Consider the following 19,858-nt stretch of genomic DNA (forward strand, 5'->3'; position numbering starts at 1 on the left):
GCTTCTTATACCCTTTCAAATATAATAAAAGCTTTTGTACACCCTTTCTGTCTCGGGACTTCTAGATACACTTTCTAAAAGATACGGTGCTTCTACGTACACTTTCTAAAAGAAAGCGGGCTTCTATAGACTCTTTCTGTAAGAAAGCGGTTTCTATATACCCTTACTGTAAGAAAGTGGCCTTCTATAGATCCTTTCTGTTAAAAAGTGGCCTTCTATAGACCCTTTCTGTAAGAAAGTAGGCTTCTATAAAACCTTTCTGGACGAAAGCGGGCTTCTATAGACCCTTTCTGTACGAAAGCGGGCTTCTATGGACCCTTTCTGTAAAAAAGTGGGCGTCTACAGACCCTGCCTGTGAGAAAGCGGTCTTCTATATAATCTTTCCGAAAGAAAGGGTTCTTAAATAGTCCCTTTCTGAATGAAAGTGGGCTTCTATATTACCTCTCTGAAGGAAAGAATGTTTCTTCCTTCTGTCTCTGTTTAGCCCGTTTTTTCTAGAAAAATTTTTGTAGAAATCTTTCTGAAACGGCAACCCTAATCTATTCACTCTCCGTTTTAAATAAAAAATTGCTTGCAAGCTCTTTATATTCCCAGTGGGAAAATTGGGAACATATTACATTGAAAATATATTTACTAACGCATTATAAGCAATACGTTCCAAAACGTATCCGTAAGAATCGAGAAAAGAATATAATTGAACAAAAAGTTAAATTATTAAATATATTATAGAAGATACGTTATATAATATACCGTAAAGAATCGAACGAGTAATTCCACTTGACAAAAAATTCATATTAATTACCTCTTACATTCCCACTGGATACGACAAGGGAATGCAATGTTTCTTTTGGTATTTTTTTTTTTGTAATCCCGTTATCTGCCGACGCCTTTAAGTCGCAGCATAAATTTGCCAGTTTTGTTTGTGTCGTGCAACAATAAGACATAATTTTGTAAATTAATTAACTATTTTAATTAATGAACTATTTTAACTTCTGTTTTTAATGAATTTTTAACTACATAAAATCCTTATATTTCTAAATATAAATAAAAAAATGAATTAAAAGTAATGGTTTTCTATTTTAATCCAATAAATTACTTAAGGCATACGGGGGAATAAATTATTTATAAAAAGAGAATACATATGTATGTACCCCAGTGGGAAAATGTAATCGATGGGAATCGAACGGGTAATACAGAGCCACTATGTCTGATTGATTACCGAATACATTATTCGTAACACGGTGCATGTCCTAGGAAAATAATATATTCCTTTATAGTTTCCATAGAAAGCATCGTGTAATCAATGGGTATATTCTTTTATAGTTATTTAGTAATATATAATGGAATTCATATACTGGAATGCATCGTATTATGTACATACATATGTATTCTCTTTTTATAAATAATTTATTCCCCCGTATGCCTTAAGTAATTTATTGGATTAAAATAGAAAACCATTACTTTTAATTCATTTTTTTATTTATATTTAGAAATATAAGGATTTTATGTAGTTAAAAATTCATTAAAAACAGAAGTTAAAATAGTTCATTAATTAAAATAGTTAATTAATTTACAAAATTACGTCTTATTGTTGCACGACACAAACAAAACTGGCAAATTTATGCTGCGACTTAAAGGCGTCGGCAGATAACGGGATTACAAAAAAAAAAAATACCAAAAGTATCCAGTGGAATGTAAGAGGTAATTAATATGAATTTTTTGTCAAGTGGAATTACTCGTTCGATTCTTTACGATATAATATATATAACGTATCTTCTATAATATATTTAATAATTTAACTTTTTGTTCAATTATATTCTTTTCTCGATTCTTACGGATACGTTTTGGGACGTATTGCTTATAATGCGTTAGTAAATATATTTTCAATGTAATATGTTCCCAATTTTCCCACTGGGTACATAATACGATGCATTCCAGTATATGAATTCCATTATATATTACTAAATAACTATAAAAGAATATACCCATTGATTACACGATGCTTTCTATGGAAACTATAAAGGAATATATTATTTTCCTAGGACATGCACCGTGTTACGAATAATGTATTCGGTAATCAATCAGACATAGTGGCTCTGTATTACCCGTTCGATTCCCATCGATTACAGTTTCCCACTGGGTTATTTTTGTTGCTGTTGTTTTTGATTCATTGCATTTCTCAGAGTTCGAATATTCCATTATTTTTCTATGGTTTGCTCTCTCCATCGTTGTGCTTGAGTATTTGTTGCTGTTCTCATGTATTCTGCTCAGCATAACTCACGCGATCATTGTTTATGCTTGTCAAGTTGCCATTGTTGTTCGACTTGTTGTTGTTGTACTTGGGGAGTTCTTCAATGCCTGCTGAGCTTGTTGAAGAGATCGTGTTTTTGTGAAAAAGACACACAGCCACACAGCGGCAACAAGACGCGACAGACAGACAGTTCGATTTCTGTAACGTTCGTAGAAAGATAGTGGAGATACTGATGAACGCGTGTCGGTCGTGGTCTTCGCTGGTGAATGGTTTGACAATGAATTAAAAGAAAATAAGTTTTTTTATTTGACAAGATCGGCAACAAAAAATGGTGCGTCAAAACTATCTCGTGTAAGAGAAGAAACAACATCGATAGAAATCTGAAGATAATGAAAACGAAATGAAAAAGAAATTCAATTAGCAAAGTAAATTAGTGCACAACTGCAACAACAACACAAAGTGAAAGTGTTTTAATGTGAAAAAATGTTTGTGTTCGACGTTTTGTTTAAGAGCGGATAAATTGGCGCCCAACATGAATGCGGTTGCCATTGAAGGAATTTGTAATAATTTTTTTTCTTGGAAAAATTCTTCTACATTATTCTTGCAACACCCACTGCAGTGTGGTTAATGCTTGCAATTTTTTTGCCTTTACCTCTCCGTTTTACTTAACGCCACGTTTTCGTTTTGTTTGTTGTATAGCTACTTCTAACCAGCACCTCCTCCCCCCTCTCTACCGCACCTTGTAATTTTTTCGTCACCGCTTGTTCCGTCTTCGTGTAAATACCCAACGTGTTACTTGTGTTCTATTTATTTAGTTTTGTTGTTGTTTCTGTTGGCGCTGCCTTCGCCCCGCTGCTACTGCGTCTGATGTCGGCGACTCTCTGCTGGCGCTGCTGTTAAATTTGGTGAAAACAAATAAACAAAAAAGTCAAATAGACCTCTGAAGACAATGCTAGTGAACCCTGCGCCCCGCCACGATGTGTAATAGTATGACCAGGGCATTCTTTTGTTTGACATATCAAATGTGTGTCTGTCTCGGTGGCTGCGTGTTTGGGTTACTGTGCGAAAAACGACGAGTGATTTTGTTGGTTGAGTGAGGGCTGATTAATCAATTTTTGGTGTAGCTGAGAGAAGAGTGGCAGGGTTGCCATGTACGGGGAAATGATTTTGAATTGAAGCCTACAGAAACAGCCTTGCATTTAGAAAGGGTATACTGAAGTACCTTTGCATTCAGAAAGGGTGTACTGAAGCAGCCTTGCATTCAGTAAGGGTGTAAAGAAGCACCCCTTCCTAAGGTCCGTGTTCAGACACACACATTTCTCGGGAAAGTAAATTCAGTTTTTAGGCAATAGGGGGTAGGAAAGATTATTGAGGAGCACTTTCCTCTCCCAAAAAACTCAATTTACTTTCCCAAGAACTTTGTGTGTCTAAACCAGCCATGCACGCGTCTTTACGAAAAAGTTAATTACAACTCTCTTTCCCATACAAAAACCCAAAATAGCATTCTCTTCTTGTGCACCATTGGTCTAAACCAGGGGTGCTCACATTGAAGATGTGTTTCTCCGTTGCAGGCCAAACAACGACTGATGCTTACTCTTAATTTACGCTACCGTGAAGAAATGAGCCGCCCTGGTCTAAACCAGTATCCGGCAAAAAAGGGCACACGTGCCCTTGATGAGAATAACAACAGAACAAACACCACTCAGTCTTCGTTCAGAAGTCAATGAAGGAGGTTCTGCTGTCGCTTGTTTCAATGATTTTTAGTTTTAGCAATGCATTAACGCACACGCTGTTTGTGGAGAGAGCGAGAGAGAGTCGTATGCGTGAGGCCGCAAACAATACTTTTGTATTGGTGCCGATACCTGACCTAAACCAGCCAAGATCACCCATATACGTTAACGTGACTGCAACAACAACATATGTGCTCTATATTCTCATCTGTCGTGGTTTGGCAAAGACTACTGCAGAGAGACTACTGCACAAAATATTGTGAGCACCGTCGGTCTAAACCAGCCAAGATCATCCATATACGTTAACGTATGTGAGAATAACAATCAGTCGTCGCTGAGCAGCCGACAAGCAAACATGTGCATGGATATACGCATAATTTTAGTGGGGACACTGATCAAAACCGCACACATCCGCCACATGTTTACTGGTCACAAGTCTAGCAACCACTGAATGCTGATACAAACTTTCTTGTGATTCTCTCACTACTTTACTCTCTTTTTTATTTTGAGCATCAATGGTCTAAACACAGACTAAGAAACGGCTCTTTCTCTCAGAAATGGTCTCTAAAACAGCCAAGATCATCCATATACGTTAGGGGTGAGCACGCCTGTGTGCTAGCACACAGGCAATTTGTGAAAACGTACTCTTAGTTTTTTGTGAACCATAAACAATTAAAAGTTTATGCAATTTTTTATTTATATTTTTTAATAATTTGCATTGTGGACGATTTTAGACAACATTAATGTTTAAAAAATGTTGAAATAAGTAATGAAACATCAAGAAAAATTAAATATTAATTCTCTCTTAAATTTGCCTCTCTCTCGATTTTGCTCAGCTCTGATATACGTTAACGTATGTGAGAATAACAATCAGTCGTCGTTGAGCAGCCGACAAGTAAACATGTGCATGGATATACGCATAATTTTAGTGGGGACACTGAACAAAACCGCACACACCCGCCACATGTTTACTGGTCACAGGTCTAGCAACCACTGAATGCTGATACAAACTTTCTTGTGATTCTCTCACTACTTTACTCCCTTTTTTATTTTGAGCATCAATGCTCTAGAACACTGATGGGCAAATTGCGAGAGACTCATGTATTTTTTACACTTTTGTGTGTGAGGGAGAGCATTTCTGCCCATCAATGCTCTAGAAGCACGCTTTTTTAGAAAGACTCTCTAGAATCACACTTTCTTTCATGGATCTATTGAAGCATCCTTCCTTTCAAAAATGATCTCTAGAAGCATCCTTTCTTTCCGAAATGGTCTCTAGAAGCACCCTGTTTTGAGAAAGGCTCTCTAGAAGCAGACTTTCTATCATGGGTCTATAGAATCACCATTTCCTTCATGGGTCTATAGAAGCACCATTTCCTTCATAGGTCCATAGAAGCACCCTTTCTTGCAGAAGGGATCTATTGAAGCACCTTTTCCTTCATGGGTCCATAGAAGCACCCTTTCTTGCAGTAGGGGTCTATAGAAGCACCTTTTCTGTTAGAAAGGGTCTACAGAAGCACCATTTCTAGCAGAAAAGGGTTCATAGAAGCAACCATTCTCTCAGAAAGGGTCCATAAAAACACCCTTTCTTGCTGATAGGGTCTGTAGAAGCACTCTTAATTTCAGAAGGGGTTTATAGAGCCACCCTTTCTTTCTATATAAGTAGAAGGGGTTCTAGAAAGGGTCGACAGAAGTAACATCTCTTTCAGAAAGGGTCTCCAGAAGCAAGCTCTCTTTCAAAGAGAGTCTCCAGAAGCACCGTTGCTTTCATAAAGGGTCTCTATAGGCACCCTCTTTTTAAAAGCACTTTTTTAGTAATCTTTCAGAAGAAATTATTATAAGATCTGTGATTGTCTGGGGAGTTGAAACTCCCCAATTCCCCATATTACCTGATGTATGTGACAAAGGACCTCTTCCTTATTTTCGGTTTATTCCAGAAGCAGCCTCTGTTTCAGAAAAGGTCTCTAGAAGCAACCTATCCTTAGGAGGAGTCTCTATAGGCACCCTCTCTTTAGAAACACTTTTCTTAGGTCATCTTTTAGAAGAAATAATTATGTAGATTTGTGATTGTCTGGGGAGTTGAAACACCCCAATTCTCCACATAACATGCGGTACATGATAAGAGACCTCTCCTTATTCTGCGTTTGTTACTTTTCTTGCTTTTCCTGAGTCGTTGGTAAATATAAAGACTTCTGGCATTCATAGACCAAGATCTACCAAAAATCGCCCCTGAGGTCTTGTCCTTAAAAAAACACCCCACAAACGCCTAAAATGCACGCTAGAAATTTGCAAACCATATTTTGCCACCTAAGAAAATTTATGAAAGATAATATTCTATTTAAGTTTTAATCAAATGTTCATTCGTCCTAAGGTTTTATTTATTTCATTACTTTGCAATCGAGGCCATACTATTAATTCAATGGCCAATTAAGGCATAGGTTGTAGGAAAATTTTTGGTAGGAATTCTTTGTTCCAAATGGAGACATCAGGTTAAATCATCGTTTATAAAGTAGACCTTATTATAGATCTTCTTTATTAGATTGATGTCAGCTTTGGTTTCCTTCACCAATGTGAGGGATGCACTTCTATACCGGAGACTTCAGATGAGCTCGTTTGAACTGAAAAAAAGCAAGTAGAAATATCATGTGAAATCTCCAAGAAGAAATTTTAGCGAATTCTTCATCTGGTCTACGTTGATTTCCTTTGGCATAAAACATATTGTATAAAAATCAACCAGTAACCTGTATGCTTTAATGACTATTCTTCGATCTTGAGTATTGTACCACTCTGCCGAGGAACTTCAGTTTTCTTAATTGTTGAACTGATCTGTTTTATGTAGTATGTAGTGCTGGACTTCTCTGGAAAAATATGTTCAGAAAACCCCACGTGTATTGCTCAGCTCCTCTTTTAGATAATATTAACTTACTTCCTTATTCCGGACCTCTTTTTCCTTGTAGTGTAGAGTTTTTTTTTTGCAAAGATTTCTCCAGTTTACTCTGTCTTGAGTTGCAGTTTTGTCTTTTGTGAGTTCTATTTTACGTTTCGTTAATCCAGCATTTCATCCAGTTTTTCCTTCTTTTTCCTCTGCTTCCTGTCCCAATAGGTCTTGCTTCTAAAGCCTGTAATCTAGTATCCGTTCATTGGCAATATGACCAAACCATATTAGACTGTTTTTCGCAATTTTGTCGTCAAGTTAGATCTGATTATGTTATTTCCTGCAACTCGGCTTAGATATTTCATTTGTGCTGTTTGGATTCTTGTCTGGTTTTTAGTTGTAAGTGCCCATGATTCACTTCCATACGTGAATGTTGGAACGTAAGTGGATTTGACAACTGCTAGTTTTGTACCCTTTTGCTCATACAATTTCGGTTCAGGCTGTAGTAGAGTCTTACAGTTGCTGATACTTTAGATTAAGATCAATGTCTGGTTTTCTGTTTTCGCTCAATGCCGTACCAATGTAGCAAAAATGTTCAACTTGTTTTGGTGGTTCAGTTCCGATGTAATGTTGGTGTTCATCATTATATCGGCTGATGACCATGGTTTCCTCTTTCTTTGTATTAATGCGTAGGTCCCGTCTTGTCATTTCGTTTACGAAAATGTTTATATTTTGTTGTAAGTTTTCTTGATTTTGGGCACACACATAGTTTCGGCATATTTTGTATAAACCTATTATTTGTCCGATCAAATTAGGGTTGATTTTTCCTTTTTTCCAGCACATCCCATGTTTCTTGCCTTTTTACAGAGTCGAAGGCCTTTTCTAGGTCGATAAAACAATAGTGAGTTTCCTTATTGCAATGGATGTTATTTTCTGATATTTGTCTCATTCTGAATACCAAGTCTTGTGTACCATGACTGGGTCTGAAACAATGGTGAAGACGAAGAGAGAATTTGTATCGTGAATCGTACGAAAACGTAAAGTCGAGTGCTCATTTATGGTCTAAACTACACTGCTCTTCTATGAGTTGGTTTTCGATTTCACTCATAAGTCTGTTCTTTAGGATTCCAGAGTAGATTTTTGCTGTGACTTATAGATGGGATATTCCTCGGCGGTTCTGGCACAGTTGATTCTCGCCCTTTTTGAATATGGTCGTGATGATGGCTACGTTCCAGTCGCTGGGTATCGGGGCCGTCGGCCATGCTACATTTGTCACTTTGAGCAGCATTTCTACGCCTGTCTCACCCATCTATTTCTGCAGTTCTGGGGCTTTATCACAGTGGAGTGAGAATTTCCTCAGTTTCATTTTATGTAGAGCTTGACTAAGTTCTTGTTTTGGAATTATATTTGTTCCGCCTTCATCTTCCTGGGATATTGGCATCTGGTCCATAATGTTTGGTCAGCATTGAGTAGCTCGTTGAACTATCTTTTGAGCGTCCCTCAGTAGCTCTCCTTTACTGCGGATGCATTTAATTGGACACTCTTTTGGTCTTCTGATGCTTTTTAAAGTTCTATAAAAAAGCTGTTGGTTCTGATTGTAGTTTTCTTCCATATTTTTTTTTTTCAATTTCCTTCCACGATTCGCACTTCGATTGGCCAACAATTTCGTTGACTTTTATTCGTTGTTCCTTGTATTGGTTGTAGTTTGAAGGCGTTCTGTTGTTGAGGTATGCTTTTCATCTTGTTTTCTTTTCTCTGACTTCGTATTTAACCCAGATAAAGCCACTGGTCGTTTAAACGCCACAAAAAGTGGTTGCAAAAATTGACGTAAAACTCTGTTTTTTTTTTTCGAATATTTTTGTGGAGTTTTTTGCATTTTGTTATAGTATTCTCTGTTATCTGTCATCTCGCGCTAATAAAGCTTCATTTGACCTTTGCATTTCCACGCAATTGGCCAAGCTTAAAAAACCTACTTTTTGTAATTTTCAAATTTTGATGAAAAATTTAATTATGCGATAAAATTTTAATCATAAATGTTAGAATCATATAAAGTCAGGGATTTGTTAGGAATATAGTAAGAGTATTTTCTCAGTAAAAAACCAAGGGATTGGCATATAAGGATACACATATATTACCCTTCAAAGTTTTCGGCACTTTTAAAAGAGTGCCCGATTGCTGGAAAACTATACGTTTTAGAGAAAAAAGTTATTTCTTAAAAAACGCTTAAAAAGTCTCAAAAATATAATTTTCATAAACAACTTTAAGTTTTCCCGCAAAAAACATTCTCGGCGCTAAGTGGGTCAATAGTGTTGTTCCAGCATTTGGTTGTGTATTGATCCGCATTTCGCTTTGCCGCTTACAAATTTCAAACATAATATCCGCGTTAATTGTTTTAAAACTGCATCATGGCAACCCTTTATGATCTCCCACATGAGTATTTTTTTGTAATACAATGAAGCGGTAAGAGTTTTTGTGTATGAGAGAACGTGAGCTAAACAAGAGAATGAAGAATAACCACAGAGAGCCCTTCAGTCATGTTTTTTGTTTATGTGCCATTTTTTTTCTCAGAACAAACCTACCGGTGCAGTGCAGTTTGCTGTTGTCAAACACACTGAGATTGTTTATACGAAATTTTGACAAATGACGTCATGAGAATAACACTTTCAAGAGTAGCATAGAGAACGAAATAAGTGAGTGAGTGAGTGGATGAATGGAAGCAGCAGCAGTAGGTCTGTGGCCCTCGAAATGAAGTATTTTTTACAAAAATAATTTAAGCATAAATTAATAAAAACAACGACAATATTAACGCAAATGATAACGAACGTTAAGATCTAGCGGTAACTGTTGGCGTGGTTGCTTACGCAGTGGTTACGTTACGTATTTTGAAGATAATTTTACAAGTGGAAGGACCAAATAAATGTCTCCGTCTAGTATCTGCAGGTCTTCATTATGACAAATTTGCAATTCTTTATCATTTGTGAAGATAAATAAAAGGCCAAGTCGGCCAAGATAAAGCGTTCAATGAATTCTTTAAATTGAAATTGATAAAAAATTTTAAATTGAAATAAAAAGTACAATAAAACCAACAATAATGACAAATTGTTTATAAATAACAAAACAACGAAATTGGTGGTTACGGCCTCCTCCCGTTTATTGCGGAAACGAGACAAAAGAAAATTTAAAGAAATTTCGCATGATTGCGTGCGTGACTTTAAATGAAAAGAAATCAAACCAATAAAATAACAAGAAAAAAAGCAACAAAATACACGCTCATAGAATTGCAGAAAGCCGTATAAACCGTAACTGCAAATTATCAATTACAAATTATACTAATTTTACTTTTAAACAAATACTAAACGCTCCAGGTCGGTCAGTAAGCCAAACACAGGCAAAGCAAAACGTCGAACTAATTTAAAATGCAACAGCATTAGTTGCCGCCGCAATCCCGTGTCCCTTAAAATCAGCATTTCAAGTGACAACAATGATGAGGCTTATCGCATCGTTTGTAATGTAATGTGACGTTGATGTGCATGAAAGGTGGTGCTGGTTGGTACCTCCACAAATCGATAACCGTGCCAAACAAAAACCACTCAACCCCTTACTATGGTTTCAATGTTTTCGTTTTCATTATTTGCCTGGTAGTCACATTGTCTCTAAGTTCGACAAAATTGTGTGCATTTTTTTGGTTCTGCAAATTTTGATAACAGTTAACAGTTTTAATTATCACTTAAATACCCATCGAATCCGAAAAAAAAAACAAAAGACAAGTGTTCACCTATTTTATTTCAGATACGTCACAATAACGTTTAATTTCCGTTTACGTCAATAATGTTGCGTTCTTTCTTCACATGAATATGGTGAATGAATATTTTGTTGTCGAATGCAGATAGTGAAAAAAGTTTGTCTTATCTAAGGTTACGTGATTGAATTTAATCTAAGTTAAGTTTTTGTGATTAAATAAATAAATAAAACAACGGCAGACATCATGAACGGGAAAACGCCATCAACTACCGCCTTAATGATTTATGATGAGAACGATGTAAGTATTTATAGTTTGTTGTTATTTTTTGTTTATTAAAATAGTATTTAAGAAAAACAACCCAGTTTTTGAATTAAACATAACATAGACTTTTCCGAATATCCGTCCAAACGAACATTCCTAGGAAAACACCTTCCTACAATTTTGGGTTTTCTTCGGAAGCGTAGAAGAATTTCCAGGACGATGAGAAGGACACAAGATCCCTCCCGAGTCCCAACTCTAAGAGCAGACCTGCGGAAAATTGCCACAAAATAGAGGATTCAATTCGCATATTTAAGCGACAGAGCTATCAAACCTTCCTCGAGGGAATCACTGTAGACAACAAAACCTTTGGGCAGGTCAAACAAGCAGCTGGCCTTAAGTCCACTGATCCGGTAGGAAAGCTGAGGGACTCAAATTATGAATCCATCTATGCCGGTAGGCTAAAAGCCGAAGCTTTGGCCGTCCATATGCATGATGTGCTGCATTCCACAGAGCGGACGACCGACCGTTCTTTCCTTACCTCGGTTAACCAAGCTATAGAGGGTATGAACGATCGGTCTCCTTTGGAAAAATTTTGTAACACATTTACTGCAGACGGTTCGGCAATTGAGAGCATTGAAAAGAGGGCCGAATTCATCCGACCTATCTGAGGTGTTATATTACGACAGTTGCCACGGTAATCCGTGAAAGAAAATGCATGCGTATAGGCAACGTCCTTCGTAAACCGGCGGAAGATATATGTCGAAGTTTTTAATTGGAATCTCCCAGGAACGCGAAGACGAGGCAGACCGAGGGGAAGTTGGAGAAGAAGCATTGAAGAAGAAATTAGCTTACTAACTTATATCGCTTTTATAAGAACTTCTTGTTCCATAAGTCGAATTAAGAATAGATTTTAAAACGCACCGATCTGCTGCTTTACTACTTCAATCTTGGATGCCATGTTTTGTGATATCTTCAACTTGGTTCCTCCATCGGAGTTTTGGTCTTCGCTTGGCGGGGGCGTCTTTATTTAGTAGGTGAAGATTTGGTCTACTGTGGATTTCCCAGGACTAAAATCACATCAGTATGATCCGATTATTCCATTGACAATAGTTTTTAGCCGATCGCACAATACACACGACAACACTTTATATGCGTTGAGTAGGAGACGCATGCCTCTATAGTTGTCTCCTTTCTTGTGCACGGGAAATTGCAGACTAAGGTTCCAATCGTTGTTACTGTTAATCAGCTCCTGTTGCCTTACTGTTCATCAGCCGATTGATCGCTCTCTTGGCTAGTTGGAAAACATTCAGTGCCCTCGTTTTCGATTGGTTCTGCGATATCTTCTCCGCGTTCACGTATTCAATTCTAAACGCTTAAAGAAATGCTCCTTCCAGATGCTCAGTACGCTATCTGTATCAGTTACCAGGTTCCTTTTATTATCTTTCCAAGTGAATGTGCATATCCTTCAGGGTCCATAGAAGCACCCTTTCTTTCAGAAAGGGTCTATAGAAGCACCCTTTCTTTCAGAAAGGGTCTATAGAAGCACCCTTTCTTTCAGAAAGGGCCTGTAGAAGGACCCTTTCTTTCAGAAGAGGTCTATAGAAACACCCTTTCTTTGAGAAGGACCCTTTCTTTCAGAAGAGGTCTATAGAAGCACCCTTTCTTTGAGAAAGGGTCTATAGAAGCACCCTTTCTTTGAGAAAGGGTCTATAGAAGCACCCTTGCTTTCAGAAGGGGTCTGTAGAAGGACCCTTTCTTTCAGAAGAGGTCTATAGAAGCACCCTTTCTTTCAGAAAGGGTCTATAGAAGCACCCTTTTGTTCAGAGGAGGTCTATAGGAGAACCCTTTCTTTCAGAAATGGTCTGTAGAAGGACCCTTTCTTTCAGAAGAGGTCTATAGAAGCACCCTCTCTTTCAGAAAGGGTCTGTAGAAGCACCCTCTCTTTCAGAAAGGGTCTGTAGAAGCACCCTTCTTTTCAGAAAGGGTCTGTAGAAGCACCGTTTCTTTCAGAAGAGGTCTATAGAAGCACCCTTTCTTTCAGAAAGGGTTTGTAGAAGGACCCTTCCTTTCAGAAAGGGTCTGAAGAAGGACCCTTTCTTTCAGAAGAGGTCTATAGAAGCACCCTCTCTTTCAGAAAGGGTCTGTAGCAGCACCCTTTCTTTCAGAAAGGGTCTATAGAAGCACCCTTTTGTTCAGAGGAGGTCTATAGGAGAACCCTTTCTTTCAGAAATGGTAAGTAGAAGGACCCTTTCCTTCAGAAGAGGTCTATAGAAGCACCCTTTCTTTCAGAAGAGGTCTATAGAAGCACCCTTTCATTCAGAAAGGATCTATAGAAGCACCCTTTCATTCAGAAAGGATCTATAGAAGCACCCTTTCATTCAGAAAGGATCTATAGAAGCACCCTTTCTTTCAGAAAGGGTCTATAGAAGCACCCTTTTGTTCAGAGGAGGTCTATAGGAGAACCCTTTCTTTCAGAAATGGTCTGTAGAAGGACCCTTTCTTTCAGAAGAGGTCTATAGAAGCACCCTCTCTTTCAGAAAGGGTCTGTAGAAGCACCCTCTCTTTCAGAAAGGGTCTGTAGAAGCACCCTTCCTTTCAGACAGGGTCTGTAGAAGCACCCTTCCTTTCAGACAGGGTCTGTAGAAGCACCGTTTCTTTCAGAAGAGGTCTATAGAAGCACCCTCTCTTTCAGAAAGGGTCTGTAGCAGCACCCTTTCTTTCAGAAAGGGTCTATAGAAGCACCCTTTTGTTCAGAGGAGGTCTATAGGAGAACCCTTTCTTTCAGAAATGGTAAGTAGAAGGACAGGAGAGGTCTATAGAGCTCCCTTTCTTTCAGAAAAGGTCTGTAGAAGCACCCTTTCTTTCAGAAAAAATCTGTAGAGTAACCTTTCGTTCAGAGGAGGTCTATAGGAAGCACCCTTTCTTTCAGAAAGAGTCAATATAAGCACCCTTTCTTTCAGAAAGGGTCTATAGAAGCTCCCTTTTGTTCACAGGAGGTCTATAGGAGAACCCTTTCTTAAAGAAATGGTCTGTAGAAGGACCCTTTCTTTCAGAAGAGGTCTATAGAAGCACCCTCTCTTTCAGAAAGGGTCTGTAGAAGCACCCTTCCATTCAGAAAGGGTCTGTAGAAGCACCGTTTCTTTCAGAAAGGGTCTATAGAAGCACCCTTTCTTTCAGAAGGGGTCTATGGATGCACCCTTTCATTCAGAAACGATCTATAGAAGCACCCTTTCATTCAGAAAGGATCTATAGAAGCACCCTTTCATTCAGAAAGGACCTATAGAAGCACCCTTTCATTCAGAAAGGATCTATAGAAGCACCCTTTCATTCAGAAAGGATCTATAGAAGCACCCTTTCTTTCAGCACCCTTTCTTTCAGGAAGGGTCTATAGAAGCACCCTTTCTTTCAGAAGCGGACATTCTTTCAAAAAGGGTCTGTAGAAGAACCCTTTCTTTGAGAAAGGGCCTGTAGAAGAACCCTTTCTTTGAAAAAGGGTCTCTAGAAGAACACTCTCTTTGAGAAAGGGTCTATAGAAGCACCTTTTTTTCAGAGATGGTCTACAGAGCACCATTTCTTTCAGGAGAGGTCTATAGAGCACCCTTTCTTTCAGAAAAGGTCTGTAGAAGCACCCTTTCTTTCAGAAAAAATCTGTAGAGTAACCTTTCGTTCAGAGGAGATCTATAGGAATCACCCATTCTTTCAGAGGAGGTCTATAGGAAGCACCCTTTCTTTCAGAAAGAGTCTATAGAAGCACCCTTTCTTTCAGAAAGGGTCTGTAGAAACACCCTTTCTTTCAGAAGAGGTCTATTGAAGCACCCTTTCTTTCAAAGGAGGTCTATAGGAGAACCCTTTATTTCAGAAATGGTCTGTAGAAGGACCCTTTATTTCAGAAATGGTCTGTAGAAGGACCCTTTCATTCAGAAAGGATCTATAGAAGCACCCTTTCATTCAGAAAGGATCTATAGAAGCACCCTTTCATTCAGAAAGGATCTATAGAAGCACCCTTTCATTCAGAAAGGATCTATAGAAGCACCCTTTCATTCAGAAAGGATCTATAGAAGCACCCTTTCATTCAGAAAGGATCTATAGAAGCACCCTTTCATTCAGAAAGGATCTATAGAAGCACCCTTTCATTCAGAAAGGATCTATAGAAGCACCCTTTCATTCAGAAAGGATCTATAGAAGCACCCTTTCATTCAGAAAGGATCTATAGAAGCACCCTTTCATTCAGAAAGGATCTATAGAAGCACCCTTTCATTCAGAAAGGATCTATAGAAGCACCCTTTCATTCAGAAAGGATCTATAGAAGCACCCTTTCATTCAGAAAGGATCTATAGAAGCACCCTTTCATTCAGAAAGGATCTATAGAAGCACCCTTTCATTCAGAAAGGATCAATGGTATCCCGATTTCTTTCAGAAAGGGTCTATGGAAGCCCACTTTCTTTCAGAAAGGGTCTATAGAAGCCCACCTTTTTTCAGAAAAGGTCTATGGAAGCCCACTCTCTTTCAGAAAAGTTATATGGAAGCCCACTTTCTTTCATAAAAAATTTATGGAAGCCCACTTTCTTTCAGAAAGGGCCTATGGTATCCCACTTTTTTTCCGAAAGGGTCTATTGAAGCCCAATTTCTTTCAGAAAGGATCTATGGAAGCCCACTTTCTTTTAGAAAGGGATATAGAATAGCCCTTTCATTTAGAAAGGGTCTATCGAAGCACCCTTTCTTTCAGATGGCATATATAATAGCCCACTTTCTTTTAGACGGGGTCTATGGAAGCTCACTTTCCTTTAGATTAGGTCTGTAGAAGCACACTTTCTTTCGAAAGGTTATATCGAAGCACCCTTTCTTTCAGAAAGGTTCTAAAGAAGCTCCCGTCATTTCCGAAACGGACTATCGAAGCATCCTTTCTTTCCGAAAGGGTCTATAGAAGCCCCATGTCTTTTCGAAAGGGTCTATCGAAGCACCCTTTCTTTATGAACATGTCTTTAGAAGCAATATTTATTTTAGAAACGAACTATGGAGACTCCCTCTCTTTCTGAAAGGATGTATAGAAGCATCCTTTCTTTGGACGAGAAGTAAACACAAAATGTGTATTGTCTTTTAAACCAAAATAAATTTGATAATATAGCTAACTTCGATGATGATTTCAAACAAAATCTCTGAAGTCAACACAAAAAGTGTGTATTTAAGTAACATGTGTAACAAAACCAATTCTTATGCTCAACAAATCACATTTACCGTTACTATGTATGGCATAATGCTGCCGTCAATATTTTATGGTCAAACCCTTTTTATAGCATGTGGAGACATTGACATACATACGTAATTGGCAAAACAAGAAAAAAAACAAAGCAAAATCATTTAAATATTTGAAGCCAAACACTTGAGAACACGTTTTGCTTTATTTGCTACACTTTTTCCCTTGCCTACCAGGCAAAGAAGTTCAATAACCCAACCGAACGAACCTAAGGAAAAGAACTTGAAATATTCTTCAGAAATTATTTTGGTGAAAGAAAAAAAACAACAGAAATTTACATATCAATCAATGTAAACACTTGACAAAATAAATTAAAAGAAAAAAAATAAATAAATAAATAAAACTTTTAACTGGTATTTACTGTTCATAGAGTTGTTGTTGTTGCTGCTGCTGGCAAAGACCTGAAGACCTATTTACACAGCTGGCGGCAGGCATTCATGATCAAGTGAGGAAAAAAAAAATAACAACAAAATTCAATTTAAAGTCAATGTCTTCAACAATTTTTGATAACAAATATTAAATAATTTCCATGTAACAATATCAACATTCAATAAGTTATGCTTTTGAAAAATACTTTGAGAATTGTTTGGAAATGTGTACAAAATATTTAAACAGTTGCTAAATAAGTAAATGTTTATTTAGTTAATTTATTTAAACTTGTGTTAAATAAAGCAAAGATTTCATTTCCTATTTCCAGTTATTTCTAGTTTTGCCTTTTTTGTTGTTGTGCCCCACAAAAATAGCGAAAGTACAAATTGAAACTTATTAATCATTCTAATGAGATGTTGATGTATTTTGTTGGTGGTCAATGTGAATAATGCATGAAAACCTCAAAGATATTTATACATCTGTGTTATATTTTGAATATTTTTACAAGACGGATTAGCCAATAAACTTAACGATAAATTAAGCTAGCATAATGGATTATCTCATCACAGGCTTTGAAAGATAGAAAAAACCATCCTCAGGAACCTGAGGAAATTTTTTCTATAGAAAAAACCATCCTCAGGAACCTGTGGAAATTTTTTCTATACAAAAAACCATCCTCAGGAACCTGTGGAAATTTTTTCTATAGAAAAAACCATCCTCAAGGACCTGAGGAAATTTTTTCTATAGAAAAAAACCATCCTCAGGAACCTGAGGAAACTTTTCCTATAGAAAAAACCATCCTCAGGAACCTGTGGAATTTTTTTTATAGAAAAAACCATCCTCAGGAACCTGTGGAAATTTTTTCTATACAAAAAACCATCCTCAGGAACCTGTGGAAATTTTTTCTATAGAAAAAACCATCCTCAGGGACCAGAGGAAATTTTTTCTATAGAAAAAACCAACCTCATAGAACTGAGGACATTTTTTTAATAAACAAACCCATCCTCAGAGACCTAAGGAAATTTTTGAGGAAAAAAAAAACTGAGAAAATTTTTTCTATAGAAAAAACCATTCTCAGAAACCTGAGGAAATTTTTTCTATAGAAAAAACCATCCTCAGAAACCTGAGGAAATTTTTTCTATAGGAAAAAATTATACTCATGAACCTGAGGAAATTTTTTCTACAGGAAAAAAACCATCCTCAGGAACCTGAGGAAATTTTTTCTATAGAAAAAACCATCCTCAGGAACCTGAGGAAATTTTCTCTATAGAAAAAACCATCCTCAGAAACCTGAGGAAATTTTTTCTATAGAAAAAAACCATCCTCAAGAACCTGTGGAAATTTTTTTATAGAAAAAACCATCCTCAGAAACCTGTGGAAATTTTTTCTATACAAAAAACCATCCTCAGGGACCTTAGGAAATTTTTTCTATAGAAAAAACCATCCTCAGGGACCTGAGGAAATTTTTTCTATAGAAAAAACCATCCTCAGGGACCTGAGGAAATTTTTTCTATAGAAAAAACCATCCTCAGGGACCTGAGGAAATTTTTTCTATAGAAAAAACCATCCTCAGGGACCTGAGGAAATTTTTTCTATAGAAAAAACCATCCTCAGGGACCTGAGGAAATTTTTTCTATAGAAAAAACCATCCTCAGGGACCTGAGGAAATTTTTTCTATAGAAAAAACCAAATTTCTATAGACAAAATTTCCCAAGTCCCTGAGGATGGTTTTTTTCTATAGAAAGAATTTCCTCGGGTCCCTGTGGATGGTTTTTTCTATAGAAAAAATTTCCTCAGATCCCGGAGGATGGTTTTTTCTATAGAAAAAATTTCTTCAGGTCCCTAAGGATGGTTTTTTCTATAGAAAAAATTTCCTCAGGTCCCTGAGGATGGTTTTTTCTATAGAAAAAAATTTCCTCAGGTCCCTGAGGATGGTTTTTTCTATAGAAAAAATTTCCTCAGGTCCCTGAGGATGTTTTTTTCTATAGAAAAAATTTCCTTAGGTCCCTGAGGATGTCTTTTCTATAGAAAAAATTTCCTCAGGTCCCTGAGGATGGTTTTTTCTATAGAAAAAATTTCCTCAGGTCCCTGAGGATGGTTTTTTTTATAGAAAAAATTTCCTCAGGTCCCTGAGGATGGTTTTTTCTATAGAAAAAATTTCCTCAGTTCCCTGAGGATGGTTTTTTCTATAGAAAAAATTTCCTCAGGTCCCTGAGGATGGTTTTTCTATAGAAAAAATTTCCTCAGGTCCCTTAGGATGGTTTTTTCTATAGAAAAAATTTCCTCAGGTCCCTGAGGATGGTTTTTTCTATAGAAAAAATTTCCTCAGGTCCCTGAGGATGGTTTTTTCTATAGAAAAAATTTCCTCAGGTCCCTGAGGATGGTTTTTTCTATAGAAAAAATTTCCTCAGGTCCCTGAGGATGGTTTTTTCTATAGAAAAAATTTCCTCAGTTCCATGAGGATGGTTTTTTTCTATAAAAACAATTTCCTCCGGTCCCTGAGGATGGTTTATTCTATAGAAAAAATGTCCTCAGGTCGCTGAGGATGGGGTTTTCTATAGAAAAAATTTCCTCAGTTCCCTGAGGATGGTTTTTTTCTATAGAAAAAAATTCCTCAGTTCCCTGAGGATGGTTTTTTCTATAGAAAAAATTTCCTCAGGTTTCTGAGGATGGGTTTGTCTATTAAAAAAATTTCCTCAGTTCTCTGAGGTTGGTTTTTTTATAGAAAAAATTTCCTCAGGTCCCTGAGAATGGGGTTTTCTATAGAAAAAATTTCCTCAGGCCCCTGAGGATGGTTTTTTATAGAAAAAATTTCCTCAGGTCGATGAGGATAGTTTTTTCTATAGACAAAATTTCCTCAGGTCCCTGAGAATGGTTTTTTCTATAGACAAAATTTCCTCAGGTCCCTGAGGATGGTTTTTTCTATAGAAAACATTTCCTCAGTTCCATGAGGATGGTTTTTTTCTATAAAAACAATTTCCTCCGGTCCCTGAGGATGGTTTATTCTATAGAAAAAATGTCCTCAGGTCGCTGAGGATGGGGTTTTCTATAGAAAAAATTTCCTCAGTTCCCTGAGGATGGTTTTTTTCTATAGAAAAAAATTCCTCAGTTCCCTGAGGATGGTTTTTTCTATAGAAAAAATTTCCTCAGTTCCCTGAGGATGTTTGTTTCTATAGAAAAAATTTCCTCAGTTCCCTGAGGATGGGTTTTTTCTATAGAAAAAATTTCCTCAGTTCCCTGAGGATGGTTTTTTCTATAGAAAAAATTTCCTCAGTTCCCTGAGGATGGTTTTTTCTATAGAAAAAATTTCCTCAGTTCCCTGAGGATGGTTTTTTCTATAGAAAAAATTTCCTCAGTTCCCTGAGGATGGTTTTTTCTA

General features: G+C 37.1%; 1 protein-coding gene across 18 annotated transcripts in view; it reads left to right on the top strand.

The window, feature by feature from the left end:
* SPoCk (secretory pathway calcium atpase) overlaps positions 1-19,858 on the top strand; it is a 314,424-nt gene that overhangs the window by 183,812 nt on the left and 110,754 nt on the right. Inside the window, exons 1-3 of one of the 18 annotated variants that reach the window (XM_073984992.1) lie at positions 2,308-2,602; positions 9,422-9,582; positions 10,643-10,892. The exons of 2 other annotated variants lie outside the window; for them this stretch is intronic. In XM_073984992.1, the coding sequence (XP_073841093.1) occupies positions 10,839-10,892 (54 nt within the window). In that variant the 5' untranslated portion in view covers positions 2,308-2,602; positions 9,422-9,582; positions 10,643-10,838. Of the gene's footprint in view, positions 1-2,272; positions 2,812-9,123; positions 9,314-9,421; positions 9,583-9,662; positions 9,794-9,856; positions 10,893-19,858 lie in introns of those variants that run through there. 15 more of the 18 variants (XM_073984997.1, XM_073985002.1, XM_073985003.1 and 12 more) reach the window with 15 other exon arrangements.

Source organism: Musca autumnalis, unplaced genomic scaffold (assembly GCF_047663935.1).
Source record: "Musca autumnalis isolate F117 unplaced genomic scaffold, ASM4766393v1 scaffold_4, whole genome shotgun sequence".
Taxonomy (NCBI): domain Eukaryota; kingdom Metazoa; phylum Arthropoda; class Insecta; order Diptera; family Muscidae; genus Musca; species Musca autumnalis.